This window comes from Aspergillus caelatus (assembly GCF_009193585.1).
Source record: "Aspergillus caelatus strain CBS 763.97 unplaced genomic scaffold BDV27scaffold_53, whole genome shotgun sequence".
Lineage (NCBI taxonomy): Eukaryota > Fungi > Ascomycota > Eurotiomycetes > Eurotiales > Aspergillaceae > Aspergillus > Aspergillus caelatus.
The window spans coordinates 123885-139250 of NW_022475316.1; the positions used below are offsets into that span (position 1 = coordinate 123885).

Here is a 15366-nt window from a genome sequence, read left to right on the forward strand (position 1 = left end):
GATGCAGTAATTTTTCTGCCTTTTTTCTGCACGGCGTAGCCTAGAACAGCACGATTCAATGAATCTGAGAAGATCTTCATGTCATTACACAAGTGAGGAGTAAAACTTTAGATTGAAGGAGGAGAAGATGCATGGCGACAGAGCGGAAGTTGACCGAGGCGGAAGGGGCGTGACCTGGAAGCCCTCTTTTAAAACTCTTCGCCGTCCGTTTGCCCCCATCGCGCCGAAAAGGTCCTCTTCCCGTCTCCAGTTCGGAGAGTACCCGTCCCTCGTTTATACTGCCCCCCCCTTATACCGATGGTAGTAATAATACTATATCGAAGGATCGCTTAGCTGTTGTCATCGTCTGATTTCCCCGGATTTTTTCGATCTCGGGATAATCGAACAAATCACATTCCATTGCGTCCCCTTAATCCTCTCGCCGTCCAATCGCCATCATGGTAGACTGGTCCCGGTGGAAGACCCACCCCTATTATGCTCTCGTTATCTTCATTATTGCTTGTGGCAGTATCCCCAAAGGTGAGTTATACCATGATCCTGATCCATATAATATATATGTTCATTGTAATTCTGACCGGGCGTGCTTCTTGCAGGTTATGACGAGGGTGGCTTCAGCGCTAGTGTGAAATTGGATTCGTTCAAAGAAGACTACAACCTCATCTCATCCAATTGGACCCACGATAAGACGGGGCTTGCCAACCGCAGTGCTAATATTACTTCTTTCAATGTCTTGGGTGCTGCCTTCGGCGCACTCTTTGCCCTGGACCTGAACGACCGATTCGGTAGATTAAACTCATGGCGCTTGGCTTGCTTGGTATGGGCATCGGGCCTGTTCATCCAGGTCTTCTCTTCGGGCATCTATGGCCTCTTGCTGTTCGCGAGAATCTGGAGCGGTCTGGGAGCCGGAGCTCTGACCGTGACGACACCGCTATATTTGTCTGAGATTGGTACGTGGTGCATCTTAAGCTGAGACACCCCGGAGCTACATTGCTAATGCTTATTAGCCCCCACAAGAACTAGAGGACTTGTGGTTAGCTGTTACATGGTCATCTTACTGGCCGTTTTGGCTATGGGTAAGTCTTAATATCCTATCAATAGATCCAACAAAGCTTGGATTGCGGAAGCTAATCTCGGCAATCTTGGAAAATAGGCTTCTTTATTAATTACGGCGCCAACCAACACATGGCCCCAACCCGGACACAGTACCGACTGGTACAAGCCATCCCCCTAATCCCAGTCGGACTCGCCGTGATAGCCTCCTACATTGTACCAGAAACACCCCGCTACCTAGTCTCCAAACAAAAACATGACGAAGGCCGCGCGGTACTCGCCCGCCTCCGCGGCAAAGACATTAACGACCCCGAACTCGAAGCCGAATTCGCCCTAATTGACTCCCAAGTACGCGCCAAAGCCAGCGATCTCGCATCCGTCACCCCCTGGACAGCCTTCAAAGAAACGCAAACCAACCCCAACTACCGCCAGCGCTTCTGGCTCCTCATCGCGATGCACACAATCGCCCAATGGACCGGTGGCAACGGCATCACCTACTACATCTCGACGATCTTCCAGTACGCCGGTGTAACAGGCAACTCGACCTCGCTGATCAGCTCCGGCGCCTACGGCATCGTTAAGCTGGTCTTCACGATGGCCTTCACCTGGGGGCTAATTGACTTGTTCGGCCGCCGCCGTTGCGCCTTGGCGGGTCTCAGTCTCCAGCTAGCGGCCCACATTTACATGGGCGTCTATATGGGTCTGCAACCCGGCTCTTCCGACAACAAATCTGCGTCCGACGCCGCCATCGCCTCCGTCTTCGTTTACGCCGTCGGCTGGTCCATCGGCCTCTGTACCATCCCTTACCTTTACGGAACGGAGATCTTCCCCACCCGTATCCGGAACGTGAGTTATGCGATCAGCATGTCGCTGCACTGGTTCTTCCAGTTTGCCGTCGTCCGCGTCACGCCTAATATGTTCGCCTCGTTGAATGTGTGGGGCGCCTATCTCTTCTGGGCTATCATTTGTACTCTTGGCTTAGTTATCTTGGGTATCTGGATGCCTGAGACTAAGGGTGTGCCGATCGAGCGCATGGGTGATCTTTTCGATACCCCGTGGTACCTGCGTTGGCGTGCCCGGCCCAAGTCTGATGACTCCATTGAGACGGCTCCTAGCGTCTCTTCTAGTACTGGTGCTAAGCAGGCAGAGTACAAGAATACGTCCTTGTAATATCTTCTTCTTGCATACCCTGCCCCTTCTAATCTATTCTCGGTCTCTATATATACGAGATTTAATATTTCTTTTGCATACATACCCTTTCCTTGTCTCTGTTGAGACTTTCCTGCATGTTCATATAGAGCTTATACACTTTGTACTTTCTTGTTGTCTTATACCCGCTTCTATGTATTTGTATTGATTAGAAGTTAGAGATTACAGCTATACCACCAAAAGTCTTGTTTTGTCTCCTCCCCACAAAGACACGAAAAGATTAACATAATTGTTCAGAGATATAAACAACCCAGGATTGCTCCATTCGCCTATAGCTTCTCTAGCTGTAAAATGCTCAAGCCTTGCTTGTTGCAACGTTGACACAAACTACCCTAACCGAGTCTCAAATGCTGGTGTCATATTAGTCGTGATAGGCTCCGCATACGAGAATGCTTCAAAGACCTCCGGCGTGATCTCATACGAGCCAGGGTTTTCTAGAGTCATTATTGCGTTGGGCATTCCACCCAGAAGATGCGCCCCGGCCATTTGAGGAACGCCTGTCTGTGAAAGCTCGAAATCTGCAACGGGCTGTTGGAAGGAATATCCCGGAAGGAATGAGGTATTCACGCCTGATGGGGCAGCGGAGGCAGCCATAGATGAGGCATCGGGGGATGATTGATGAGACGGGGAGACGTGACGGGAGGTATCACTGAAAGTCGAAGGGGTGTGAAATTGCTGCTGCTGCTGTTGTTGCAGTGGTAGACCTTGGGGTTGGGAAGGGGAGTGACTATGACGAGACGGGGGTTGTGAGCGAGGTGGAGGTTGTTCCGGTTGTGGCGTTGGCAGCACAATGTGGATATCGATCTGTAATTTTTGAAGCTCTTGGTAAACGAGACTGAGTGCGGTCGAGATCACTAGTATCAATGTTATTATGATGGCCCTATATTAAATGAATGAATAAACATACCTGGGTTTGAGACCTTCACTCTCTCTAGAGCAAAAATGCAGAATTTGAGTTTGTCTAGCGTTCCTGGGGCAGCGTATTTTAAAGCTTGTATTTCGAGCAGGAATATCGACGCAGCGGTGTACACGCTGTAGGAAAGTGAGAGGACAACATGGGCATCGCCGAATGTGCGACGATATAGATCAAATAGAGACAAGATCGCTGTTGCAGATGTCATGCACTGGACCAAATGGCTCTTATCGTATGACTCTCTATTTGTCTTTGAGCAGAGGATCGGACGATGGAGAAGGATGTTGATAGTATGATATAACGAACTGCAGTGAGGGAATGGTAAGTGCGTGGACAATATAGTAGGAAGTGGGGGTCGCGTACTTTAAGATGACAATGTGGCTCGGCGGAGAGTACGGAGGAAGGCTTGTTGGCACCAATTTCAGATAATCGGGCAGTTCATCCCACCATTCAGCTAGATTCCTAGCTTGCTCGATCACACAATTGTAGAACTCTGTCTCTGACACTTGCCTTATTGGGTCATAGATGTGAATTAAGATCTGATTGAGCACCTCCGCTAATCCGCACATTTTCATAAAACAGGACGTAGAATGGGCCTGAGTCGGAGGATAATGAGCACCGTCCGGGAAGACAACTCCATGCGGTGTCCAGATTTCGATCTCCGAAGTGTCGTCCAATACTGTCCGTGGCGGACTAACTCGCGAGTGCTGCATCGTAGGCGATCGGCCAAAGTATAGGGAAACCATTTTATCCCAGAAGTAACAGCTCCAGAAGAGACGGTTCCGGATCTCGATATCTTCGTCGCTCAAGTGGGCGGAGTCCGAATACTTGCGACTGTCGATGGATATTCCTAGATCTTCCAGCATTCGAAAAGCCATGCCGCTGTATAACCAAGCCTGTGACCGGTTTCCTCTGCCACACTCTTGCGCACTGAGCAGGAGCAATGTCTGGATAGTCGGGATACCGAGATTACCAACTTTGAGCGAATCATATAGACCAGAGACGGCGCGGTGGGAGAACTGTGCGCCGCCATCAAACGAATCGAGGATATGGCCGATTCTTGGTTCAGACTTGCACCACCGGACCGAATGGGAGAGAATCGCATTGAGAAGAGCATCTGAATAGTATGGACCGTTTATCTTCATATCGCCTGCTCGTGGTTAGTTCTCATCCTCCACCAGCAGCGACAAGGTTACGAACGAGTAAATGCTGGTCGATAGACGAAGTTGAAGAGCGGCTGGATCCAACACCAGTGCGAGTCGAGGAGATATTGGAACGGTTCCTGAAATACAAAACAGTAGGATAAGGATACTATTCTTTTAGCAAGAGAGATTCCATGGTTAGACCTACTGGCATAGTGGCCATCTGTTCAAACGCCCTTTCCCGCCACGCATTGTTGATCAGCCTTTCCTTTCGCGCCTCGTGCTGGACGGCAAGTCGGGATGTCGACGCTGCCTCATTGAGAGCACCGCTAGGAAGCTGAAACAAACTAGTCGGGCCGTGGAAAGATATTCGACCATCGTGCTCGACCTTCAGACCTTCGAAATCCCTAGCGAGATCGGCGCTACTGCTTTCGTCTTCTTCCTTGATGCGAGTCCGAAGACTTGGGCTCATGCTGCCTCTACCATCGCCGGTAGATGATGGGGTGCTCGCCTTCCGCACCTCTGCAGCCGACTGCTGCTGGCTCCGTAGCTTTGACAGTGCATCTTCTAACTGAGCGACACGAGCCTCTAGCTGTTTGGTATACGATAAAGTTGGAGCTCTAAAAATATTGAGTTAATAAAGTAGGGACCTATCACATGTAGAGGATGTTGAAGCCGTGTGGGAATGTCACAACAAAAGAGATAGAGGGAAGAAATGGAAGGAAACTCTCACTCACAAGCTATAAACGCAGGTTTCTCCACGCGCCGCACATCGTGAACATGAGGGACTAGCACCATTACATTTCACCTGGGGAAGAGTATGTCAGCGTGCCAATAAGCAAGGTACATGAAGGAGATCTTTGATCGCTTGTGATCTCGGAAATCATCCGAAGATAAAGCAGGGGAGAGGGGGGGAACCCACCTTTCGCTTGCGGCACGCCTCACACGAGAAGGCGCTCTTCCGCGGCAGACTGGCCTTAGCCGGCACGTCGGCCGTGCCAGAGGAGCTAGGTTCGACCACCATGGAATTGCGAAAGGGGCAGGATCCAAGTTGACGGTGGGAGACCGATTAGGATACACAACAGCCGCCATGAGGTGAAATTGAAGGCTCACGCGAGAGGAGAAGAGAGGGGGAGCGAGGGGAGCAAAGAGTGGGGGTGTTGGGAAGGCGAATGAGAGACACGACCAAAGGGGGCAATTTTCTCCAACAGGAGGATTTTCGGGCGAGAAAGAGTCTAGTCGTGGGGCTGGCGTGGTTAGGAAAAAAAGCTTCTCTGGATTACTTTTCACCTAAAAAAAAAAAAGGTCCATGGCGATGATACCAGAAAAAGAAGGTAATGACGGTGTCTCCAGGGCAGGTTTGACGATGGTTGACGAATCAGAGACACAAATGAGGGTCTGGTTTGTGGCGACTTTTCAAGTGACTTCCATTCTTCCTAAGAATAATCTTAAGCTTAAGGTCAGATGACACCATGAACAAGGTGATCACGGTGGAGTTTCCGGGCCTTAAAGCTTAGGAATCTAACCGCTTCGGGTGTTAACGTCAATCATGGAATCTCTAACCTGGGCCGTCTCTCTGGCTTCCCAAATTTAATACGAAATCATATTGTACATGATGGAAGCTCTTTCCATACGCTTCATACTTATTATACAAATCTCTTCTCCAACTGCACCAGGAGATCGTGCACCTCGTCAACCTTTAATGGCACTGCCCGGGGGTTCTGAACCGCCTTCTCTCCAAGCCGGCCAACCAGCATGTCCTGCAGTTTCTGCGCATTTCCGTCCGGTTTGCTCTGCAGTTGACCAGTAATATCCGCTGTGACGCGCGATTCAGCAACATCCTTAGGTCCAACGATGAAGATAAAGTTGTACTTCATCTGTTTGGCCCTCTGGATCTTCTTTCCTAACGTCTGAGGGCTATCGTCCACGTCAATCAAAAATGTCGAGTCGACAAAGGAGAGAGGCTGTGGAGCATTGTTGCCATTCTGACCAGGCTCAAGCGCACGGAATCCCGATATCTTAGCCGCAGCCTCATGCGCCTGTTGTAGAACATTTTCATCCTGGTTGACCGTCAGGACGATTCCCTGTCGCGGAGACAGCCAAAATGGCCAGCGACCGGCGTATTGCTCAATGAGTAGCGCAAGGAACCGCTCTACAGAGCCAAAGTTCGCTCGATGAACCAGCACGGGCGTTGCCCTTCCAGGGGTTGCTGGATTGTAGTCCTCCTCTCCCTCAGCCACCTGATACTCCAACCCGAAACGCTGTGGTAGATTCATGTCCAGCTGAATAGTCGAGAGCTGGTGATATTTTCCGGCTTGATCCTGGAGCTGAATATCGATCTTCGGGCCATAAAATGCACCGTCACCCTCATTGATTGCCCATTCTCTTCCGCTGTTATCAAGAGCTTCGCGAAGCTGTGATTCCGCGCTGTCCCACAATTCCAGACTACCAATGAAGTCCTTCTCCGGTCGCGTAGAAAGCACCAGTCGATATGGCCCCAGCCCGAAAGTAGTCATAACCATATCTACGAATCCAAGCGCAGAAGCGATCTCGCTCTTAATTTGTTGCGGCCGGCAGAAAATATGTCCGTCGTCCTGGTGGAAGCGTCGAACCCGGGTGAGTCCGCTTAAAGAACCCGAAACCTCGTTCCGATGTAGTGGGCTGAAATCGGCGTAGCGGATGGGTAGTTCTCGATATGAGTGGTTTTGCGATTTGAATAACAAGCAATGACCGGGACAATTCATCGGTTTCAGTCCGTATGATTCGTCCTCTCCGGTCTCTCCTTCAGTATCTCCCATGGCTCCTCGGCCTCGTACTTCGTACATGTCATCTTTATAGTTTTGCCAGTGTCCCGATACCTCCCATAGAGAGCGTTTGTAGATGGTCGGGGTTAGGACTTCGCGGAAACCGTATTGGAGGTATTGTGTACGGAGGAAGGAAACAAGTTTGTTGATGACATGAGTGCCATTGGGGAGGAAAAGGGGCGATCCGGGACTGTAGATAGAGGTGGTGAACAGGTCTTGTGCAGTTCCTAGTGCGCGATAGTCGGCGGATGTAGATGAGGACTGAGAAGGCGGCTGTTCAGGCTGCGGGTCGGAGCATGAACAGGGTCGAGTGGAGGTTGTAGACAGCCATTGCAAGCGCGGCTGTCGGAGAGTGTAACGTGTCCTAGGACATGATTTTCGCAGGAGCAAGGTCTGCCGTAACAGAGGATTTAATCGGCGCATGGTTGCTGGGGGGTTGATATCATCGTACAAGGAATTTTTCGAAGCTTGCCCGTGAAACACGACGCGATTGCCGATCGGCCCGATCTTTAATAAAGCACTCGTGATTCATCCCCACTTCTCTTCTTATCGTTCGTCAACAATCAATATACACAAACCTTATCGTCGAAAAGCAAGGGTCTTTCCAGTCCTTCCTGCTCATCCTAAAGTTATTGTCCCTTTGTTTACTTATCCTGACAGCTTTTACACTTCCCAGGGGTGCGATTCAGTAGTGTGAGTACTTCGGCTATATAGCAACTGAGAATCATCCTTCATCTATTTCATCTATGTCTACGGGTGCCCCTCGTCCTCAGGATAGTTCGATCCTGGGCGAGTCTTGGGTAGTCGCATCATCTTCCCCCGACAAGGAAGAGCGACAGAATGAGAGTCAGCCTCATGAAAGCCCAAGTCAAAGTCGTCACTTAAACAAAGAGGCCAGCCAACATGAGTGTAACAATGGGTCTGACTCGATGACTACGTCGGCCTCCTCCATGTCAGGACCCGAGCTCATAATGCCTTCAATATATGAGACGCCCATCGCAGAGGGTTCCTGGGTTGCGCCAGCTGTGCGATCCAAATCAGAAACCACCCATTCTCTTAGGCGCAGACATAAAACAGCGCGTGGAAACACACCGCGAACAGAGAAACATGACCTGGATGTGTCCAGGGACGGTGACTCTTCTGATCAAAGGTCAAATTCTAGACAGGTAGATGAGAAGCTCGCTCGTTCAAAGTCGGCGTCAAGGTCTAAAACGGTGCAAACATTGATTCGAACCATAATAAACGTACTGCTCGTCGTGGCCATTTCGCATTTGCTCATCATTCCCGAAGTAGTCCAGCAGTATCAGACTCTTTGCGCGATAGAAGCTATTTCCACTCTATATCCGGCCAGTTGTATTCCACCGTATCCCCAGCCTCAACCCAACCGTCACGGTGCATCCCGCTACGACACCGTCGTATCCTCACAGACGCGGCTAGAATCCCTATTCAATACGACTCTGCACGCAATGACCCCGCTATCAGGCACACTGAAACAAAGCGAATCGAAACTCCGCGACATCGAGACGGAACTAAAGAAGGTGTACCCGGGCATGAAACACGAGCTCGACCTTGAATTTAGCGGCTGCTGGGAAGCCACCAGAGCCGCCACCAAGAAATTCGATTCCCTCAAAGTTGATATCCGTTCTGCGGTCGACAATTTAATCGCGACCAGCGGGCCAACGGCAGGTGACTCGCAAGCTGCCGCTCAGGGCGCCCGGCTATCGACGCAAATGTCGTGGCGCGAACAGTATCTTGATCAGCTGACTGCCCGCATGCAGAGCAAGGCTGACTCTTTGTCCAACGATCTCGCCACACTAGATGACCACCTGGAATCTATTGGCAACATCTTGGTTCGCGAAATGAAACTGTCATCGGCATCTTCAGGTACGACGGACTCCGCTGTGGAGGCTCCTGGCCGTGGACTTCGGGCATTCGTTGACAAATTACCTTCATTTTTCCGTTCAATAATAGACCGAGAGGACCTAATCCGTCCGGATTTGTCAATATCCGAGCTCTTCCAAGACGCCGCGGGGCAGCATCGTCCCGTTGTTGATGCCGTGCGACGATTGTCCTCAGGGTTGCAAACCTTACAAAAGAAGAGGGCATATTGACGTGCCGTGCTGTTATGTTCATGTGATGTGTCTGAATGAAGAAACGATACCCGATAAGGTGGGAGCTTAGGAGTTCGAAAACGATTCTGGATACGAGTCATCATTTGGTTGCTTGTTGTTTGTTTGGTTATATTACTTGTTATTTGATGTTAGTGATTTGGTGGTTGGAGATAACGCTATACGATCCTATGTTAATGTGATATTTTACCTTCAAAAGAAAAACAGATAGTAAACGTAAAAGCGGCGGATACAGTTACTTGCATGACACAGCTTGTTTATGAATTTGAAATGATATTGCTTGAATCCGCCCGAGCTTAAATATAAGCCAGTATCAAAAGATTCTTCTTCCTAGCGTGTGTTGTGTATGTACCTAAGGCTACAATTAACGATACATGAATCAGCAGGTCATAAAAAGGAGCGTGGTCTCCCAAAAGCGTCATAAAATCTCATCCATTACAAAATCCGCCATGGGGTCATTAGGTCAGTAAAACGAAAACAAAAACAAAAACAAAGCCAGATCCAATCACAACTGCAACATGGCAGTCATCAAGCCCATGACCGTCATGAGGCCCATGAAAGATCCACCATAAGGTGTTGTGGCGGAGTTGGAGAGAGGAACGGTGGAAGTGGCACCAGCGGCCGAGCTAGAAGCCGAGCCAGAGGCAGATCCCCCGCCAGTGGAAGATCCAGCGCCGGAAGAAGACCCGGGAGCAGAAGACTCAGTCGTGGACGCACCGGCGCCGGAGGAACCGGTGCTCGAGCTGGACTCGGCAGTGGTGGATCCAGAGCCGGTTTCCGAGGAGGAAGAGCTGGTGGTAGTACCAGTGGTGGACTCGGTGGAGTCAGTGGTGCTGCCGGTAGTACTGCTGGTAGTGCTGGTAATGAAACCAGTAGGAGAGGTTTTACTGGTGGTGCTAGACTCGGTCGCGGGCTCAGACGAGGACGCGAGTTCAGAGGTGGATGAGGTGTTCGTGGTGCTGGAGGTGCTGCGAGGCTCCGGGGACGAGCCCGAGCCTGAAGTCTTGACACTCTGCCAGGAGCCACTGGTGTCGGAGTAGGTGTAGGAGTCGGAGGGGGTATAGTTCACAATGTTAACCGACTTGACATACATGTTGAAGGGGGCTTGGGTGTAGTCAGTCTTGCCACCAGCCCATTGGATGGTACCTGGAGCATTGCTGGGGTCACCACCGGCCCAAATGCCCAGTCTCAGGCGCATAGGGGTCTGGGGGTAGCGAGAACCACCCTTGGCGTCGTTGTAGTTGAGAGTACGCACAACATTACCGTCAACGGACCAGGTGGTCTTGTCCTTGTTCCAGTCGATGGTGTACGTATGGTAGTCAGCCTGTGGAGGAGCCATGTTCACTAAAGTTGCACGGTCATAGGACGAAGTGTCGCCCTTGCCGAAGTAATTGGTCTGAATATGATAGGTGTCGCCACCGACGGCTTCCTGTGAATCGCATCGAGGTCAGTTGAGAATTCCTTTTGGTGGACGCATACCCCAACACCATGTTGGGGAGGAAGCAACCTACCCAGTCGATCTCATCGAGGGCGTCAGACTCTAGGACAATGCTGCTAACAATACCGGTTCCCGGCGCAGCCTTCATGACAACCTCGACCTTACCAAATAGGAAGTAATCGCTGGTGTCAATGGTGGGCGCATCGCCCTTCTTAGCCAGAATGAACTCAGCGCCCTGGCCACTAGTTGTGACCTTTCCGGCGGTAGTTGTCCAGCCGCCGAGAGCTCCATCTCCGGTAGTGAAGTCGGAGTTGAAGTTGGAACCCATACCCGGGTTGGGCTTGCAACCAGATTCTGGTTTTACATGTCAGCTCAGAGAACTATGGAAAGGTTTGCTACGAAAGGCAGATGGGGCTAAAAGCATACTCTGAAGAGGGTTGCACTGCGAGTAGGTCTGGGCTGAGCATAGTGGAAGCAATGCAGCTAGTGTAGCTGCAGCGTAGTTGAAATACATGATGCCTGAACAGGTCAATGCGACCAGCGAACGCAGCTCTGCCAGAAACGAATGCGAGGCGCAATCAAATTTCTCAAAGAGAGTAGTCGAGACGGGGCGAGGGTCTAAATAAGTCGGGACAATGACAGTGGTTCTGACGAAAAACAGGCCCACAGGCGCGACGATCTATGCTAAAGAATGACCCGTCTTGCAGGTAATAAAGACGGTAAGATGACGACCTCGTTGCTAAGGAACGAGGAGGGGAGGACTATAGTTATAGCTGCGAAGCTACCGCCAAGTAAGGGTTTACTAAGTTTCCAAAATCCCCCCTCAGGAGACAAAGAGTGGAATAGCGCCATCCGCCCTGAGCAATAGTTCGGCCGAGGGAGCCACAGGATGAAGCGTCATTGGAGGCGGCAGCGACGGTGTCTCCTCTGGATCGAGCGTGGGAAGTTTCTTTGGCGCTTCGTCCGAAGGGCCCGACCAAAGCTAGTAACCAGAAAGTCACAAGTCACGGTAATGGAACCGAGTGTGGTCAGGCAATGTGATTGAACGAATGCGACCGGATAAGAGAACCACTTTGATCCAGCGGGGGCCGTGCAATGGGGAAAGGGTTCTCAATGATAGGCGTATAATCGTATGCACCGGCCGACGTGGACAGTGGACCACCTTGTTTCTCCACTAACCTGCCTCTCATTGCGCATGGTCAACTGGGGTTAGCACCACAACAAAATGCAAGCGGAGCGCTTGAAGAGGGAAAGGGAAAAAAAGCTTATGCCTTTCAGTGTCTGACTTTCCCTCCTTACTCCGTACATGGGGAGGGGGGGATGCTGATACCTTCTCTTGTTCGACAGGACTAAGTAGTATGTACTAAGTGTGCTAAAAGCTGCACGTATGTCAAAATAAGTCCCGTGTCTCACTCCCACTTTTAGCCGGCGCAGTGTTACATGCGCCAACCACCTCGTGTCGGCTCGCCTACAGAGTACGTTACGTTCCTTTCTTTGCTTTGACAGCTTGTCTCACTGCCAATATAAAAAAAGAAAACAAACGAAAATACACGGAAGAGCCGACCTTATTACCGCATATTGATCATCGATCCTCGGTAACTGCGACGTTTTCGGAGAGCCCTTCAAAACCTGAGCCAAGGTCAAGGTGTCGGTGGCGCCAAGGCAAAACCTGTTGCCACTGTATCCATCAGGCAGCAGGTCAAGGGAAAATGCTCAATGGCTGACGACGCAAGTTGATCAGCACTGATCAGTATTAAAGGGTCACTGAAAGTGTCGCAGCCCAGAACGCGCCATTGTTGGTCGATGAGAGAGGTCGAAAGGACGAGACCGATCGAGCCATGGCTACGGGTACCTGCTTTCCTCTACTGCGGCCTGTATCAAGGAATCAAGTTTTGGTTCCGATGCTCCAGATCACCTTCCATATCCGACTCTCGACCGGGCGCGGCCTGAGAGAATTTCCTCAAATCCAGCAAAACGGGGGTTCTACTGTACCTTGGGCAGCATTTCACCCGCCGAAGAAAGAAACTAACAAAAACGAGAAAGACATGTCTCACCGCACAATTGTATCATACTAATCTTGAATCTGTCCTAACTTCTGATGGCTTGAAGCTATCTCAAGCCCACACTCCACAGCCTTGAACGCAACTGGTAACTGTTCCAAATATGGGCGACCCACTGATAACGCGCACACACCGCAAATGCAATGGTGAAGACCGAACCACAGATCAGTCTAAGGCAGGGCGGGCAAAAAGAGTTTTTTTTAAGGAAAAAAAAAAAAGAATATATATAAATAAATAAATAATAAAAATAAAATAAAATAGAAATAGAAATAGAAATGAGATGACAAACCAAAACAAACAACAATGAGATCATGGGATAGTTAAGACGAGTTAGGGTTACTCCAAAATGACTTTTCTTCCCCAGTACTTAACACTAACTACTGAGTACAAGGTCGGTTTTGTGTACAGTTACATGAATTGATAGGAGATAATTAGTCTTGTGATGTAGTATCGGCCCTCCCCCTCACATTCCTGAAGAAACAATATAGATTAATTTAAACGCCATGCAATGCAACAAGGCAGGGAAATTAAAAACAGTATGACATGCGAATCAACTACTACGTACATACCTTGGCGGACCGCAAGCGAAGAGTCATGGAAAAGCTGGGGCGCCAACCCTGGGAATCGAACCCTCCCACCTTTAGCTTCCTCCTTGGAGATCATGTGGTCGTAATGTGTATGAGTCCACGTGACCCTCCCGCAAGCTCTGCTGCCTGATTTGGTCAAACCACCAAAAACCAACCTCGGCTGACTAAGTGAGGGTTCCCCGCAACCCGTGACGAAATCAAGATCGATGATTGATTGATTGTTGAGGATCTTCGGCGTGTTGGGCGATCATCAACCGCCACGTTGAGTACCACACTTTCAGTAATCATCAGTTAATTTCCCCTCCTTTTCCCGCCGTTTGAACTGGGCTCCTTTTCTCCTTCTTTCTTCATATCTCCATACCACCACAACTACTTCAGAATATGGTTCACAAATCCGCCAAATCGATCTCACGCTCCAGTACTTCTCGTTACGTTGCTGGTGCCTCGTCAGCCTCGTCGGATCCAGATATGGACCGGAAAGTCTACATTCCGCTCTGCTTCTGCCTGATCTCCTTCGCTGTCATGGTCTACGTGAATTGATTCGGGATACGGAAGTGAACAAAGAACAACTATCACGTCCATAAAACCTATCGTCCCGCTTCCCAAAGCAACTACAAAGTATAGACCAGCATGGTGTCCGGGATCGAGCCCTCAAGCCACATGTGCCCACCACTCACCGCCCCACCTCGAGCGGTTCGACACGGCCATCACCAAGACAACGCGCCAGAGTACGATACTCAATGCCCAACTGCGTCACTCCGGTACACAACGTATCATGGACTTTTTATCGATCTGGGGACATACAACGTACAACATCCTCTTATACCCGCACGAGCAGCCAAGTGTGAGGATATCAACAAGCGAGTCTTAGCTACGATACATCGACCTCATTGCTCCAGCGACGCAAGTGAAAGGAACCTGCGAGATTGCTAGCTTTCAACAAATTGATTGACCTCCGTGCTCAACGCACTTGATCCGACATGTCCGGAACATGATCGGATATTGCGCCTATATCCCCCTGGTTTTGATTGTGCTGAAGACAGGCTTAAGGCCAACCTTCCCTAGTCGCATTACTTGTTGGGGATGCGTGCAGAGCAAATTGAAATATGCATGTTTACATATATATGCATATAGTGGATACAAGCCACTTTTTTCTCTCCTTTGTTTTTTTCTTTCTTTCCCTCAAACCAACTTACCATTATACCCAAACTTATACTACCATAGACGATCGTTATATTTTCCTCTATATATTCACATTTAGCAATCCAAGCCTACTTTTCTGATCGCACATATCTCGTATTTACTCTCGGGTAGCTTAAGCGTAGCGTATCATATCATCCATTTAGTAGAGCAAGAATATTATATAAGGTTATCTATCGTGGGTCAAAAACACACAAAGCAAACTGCGCCCCGATCCGCAGCCTCCAAACTGTTCATCAGAATAGGTTATATGTTGTCTCGGTTTCTTTCATAGCAAGATTTACCTTTAAAAAAAAAAAAAAAAAAAAAGAGGAAAAAAACATATACTTACACCGCCAACCAGCTACACAACAAATGGTTCCCGTAAACTTTGATAGTGAACCATTTATGCACTGCCATCTTGGGAACCTTATACCAAGCCCCCCTGAACATCCTTTCTATTCTGTTCCATTGTGTCCTGTGGGGTCTTTGAGGGATTTTTTAATTCATTCTGCAGTTGACTTTGTTTAGACATAAGTTCGAACAAAAGGAATGATGGGCTTTCTGTTACAGATTATCCCATGGGAAAGTTATATGAGATGATCGGAGGTTAGATAGATCTAAAGTGTATTTTGGGCTATACCCTGCCTCCGATTGTTTGGTTTGACTACTCTGTAGTATTGTCTGAGTTGTCCGCATACCTGACTTATTTTTATTTTTATTATTTTTATTTTTGGTTTCAGGTATTACAGAGTTGCTTCTCGGCATTTATTTATGATCGTTTCTAAAAGCCTCGGGTATACGGAGTAGTATTGAAGGGCTTTCCTGTTGTTGGCAATCTGTTTTCGTTGAGTA

General features: G+C 49.4%; 6 protein-coding genes across 6 annotated transcripts; 3 read left to right on the top strand and 3 right to left on the bottom strand.

Moving 5' to 3' along the window:
* Positions 1-240: 240 nt before the first annotated feature.
* BDV27DRAFT_125506 (putative MFS quinate transporter) lies at positions 241-2347 on the top strand. The gene is made up of 4 exons (XM_032066344.1): positions 241-519; positions 594-947; positions 1005-1073; positions 1151-2347. The coding sequence occupies exons 1-4, from the start codon at positions 438-440 to the stop codon at positions 2218-2220; spliced, it is 1575 nt and encodes a 524-aa protein (XP_031929410.1). The 5' UTR covers positions 241-437; the 3' UTR covers positions 2221-2347.
* Positions 2348-2586: 239 nt separating this feature from the next.
* BDV27DRAFT_143733 (putative C6 transcription factor) lies at positions 2587-5338 on the bottom strand (the record flags this gene model as incomplete). The annotated part of the gene is made up of 7 exons (XM_032070149.1): positions 2587-3113; positions 3167-3477; positions 3536-4322; positions 4373-4454; positions 4523-4934; positions 5052-5122; positions 5237-5338. 7 exons carry the CDS (start codon positions 5336-5338, stop codon positions 2587-2589), a joined length of 2292 nt encoding a protein of 763 aa, XP_031929411.1.
* A 490-nt stretch (positions 5339-5828) lies between these two features.
* BDV27DRAFT_125509 (threonine--tRNA ligase MST1) lies at positions 5829-7617 on the bottom strand. Its single transcript, XM_032066345.1, has one exon. It carries the CDS (start codon positions 7539-7541, stop codon positions 5961-5963), a length of 1581 nt encoding a protein of 526 aa, XP_031929412.1. The 5' UTR covers positions 7542-7617; the 3' UTR covers positions 5829-5960.
* Positions 7618-7668: 51 nt separating this feature from the next.
* BDV27DRAFT_125511 (uncharacterized protein) lies at positions 7669-9500 on the top strand. Its single transcript, XM_032066346.1, has one exon. The coding sequence runs from the start codon at positions 7865-7867 to the stop codon at positions 9227-9229; it is 1365 nt and encodes a 454-aa protein (XP_031929413.1). The 5' UTR covers positions 7669-7864; the 3' UTR covers positions 9230-9500.
* Positions 9501-9752: 252 nt separating this feature from the next.
* On the bottom strand, positions 9753-11199 carry BDV27DRAFT_143736 (glycoside hydrolase family 16 protein; the record flags this gene model as incomplete). Its single annotated transcript, XM_032070150.1, has 3 exons — positions 9753-10676; positions 10759-11039; positions 11112-11199. The coding sequence occupies 3 exons, from the start codon at positions 11197-11199 to the stop codon at positions 9753-9755; spliced, it is 1293 nt and encodes a 430-aa protein (XP_031929414.1).
* A 2377-nt stretch (positions 11200-13576) lies between these two features.
* BDV27DRAFT_125513 (uncharacterized protein) lies at positions 13577-14136 on the top strand. Its single transcript, XM_032066347.1, has one exon. It carries the CDS (start codon positions 13714-13716, stop codon positions 13870-13872), a length of 159 nt encoding a protein of 52 aa, XP_031929415.1. The 5' UTR covers positions 13577-13713; the 3' UTR covers positions 13873-14136.
* Positions 14137-15366: the final 1230 nt, after the last annotated feature.

Excerpts from the sequence above, each read along its gene's own strand:
- BDV27DRAFT_125506 (XM_032066344.1), top strand. The coding sequence starts at position 438 with ATGGTAGACTGGTCCCGGTGGAAGACCCACCCCTATTATGCTCTCGTT. Across the intron at positions 520-593 it reads TTGTGGCAGTATCCCCAAAG|GTTATGACGAGGGTGGCTTC; the intron begins GTGAGTTATACC and ends TGCTTCTTGCAG. Across the intron at positions 948-1,004 it reads GCTATATTTGTCTGAGATTG|CCCCCACAAGAACTAGAGGA; the intron begins GTACGTGGTGCA and ends AATGCTTATTAG.
- BDV27DRAFT_125509 (XM_032066345.1), bottom strand. The coding sequence starts at position 7,541 with ATGCGCCGATTAAATCCTCTGTTACGGCAGACCTTGCTCCTGCGAAAA.
- BDV27DRAFT_125511 (XM_032066346.1), top strand. The coding sequence starts at position 7,865 with ATGTCTACGGGTGCCCCTCGTCCTCAGGATAGTTCGATCCTGGGCGAG.
- BDV27DRAFT_125513 (XM_032066347.1), top strand. The coding sequence starts at position 13,714 with ATGGTTCACAAATCCGCCAAATCGATCTCACGCTCCAGTACTTCTCGT.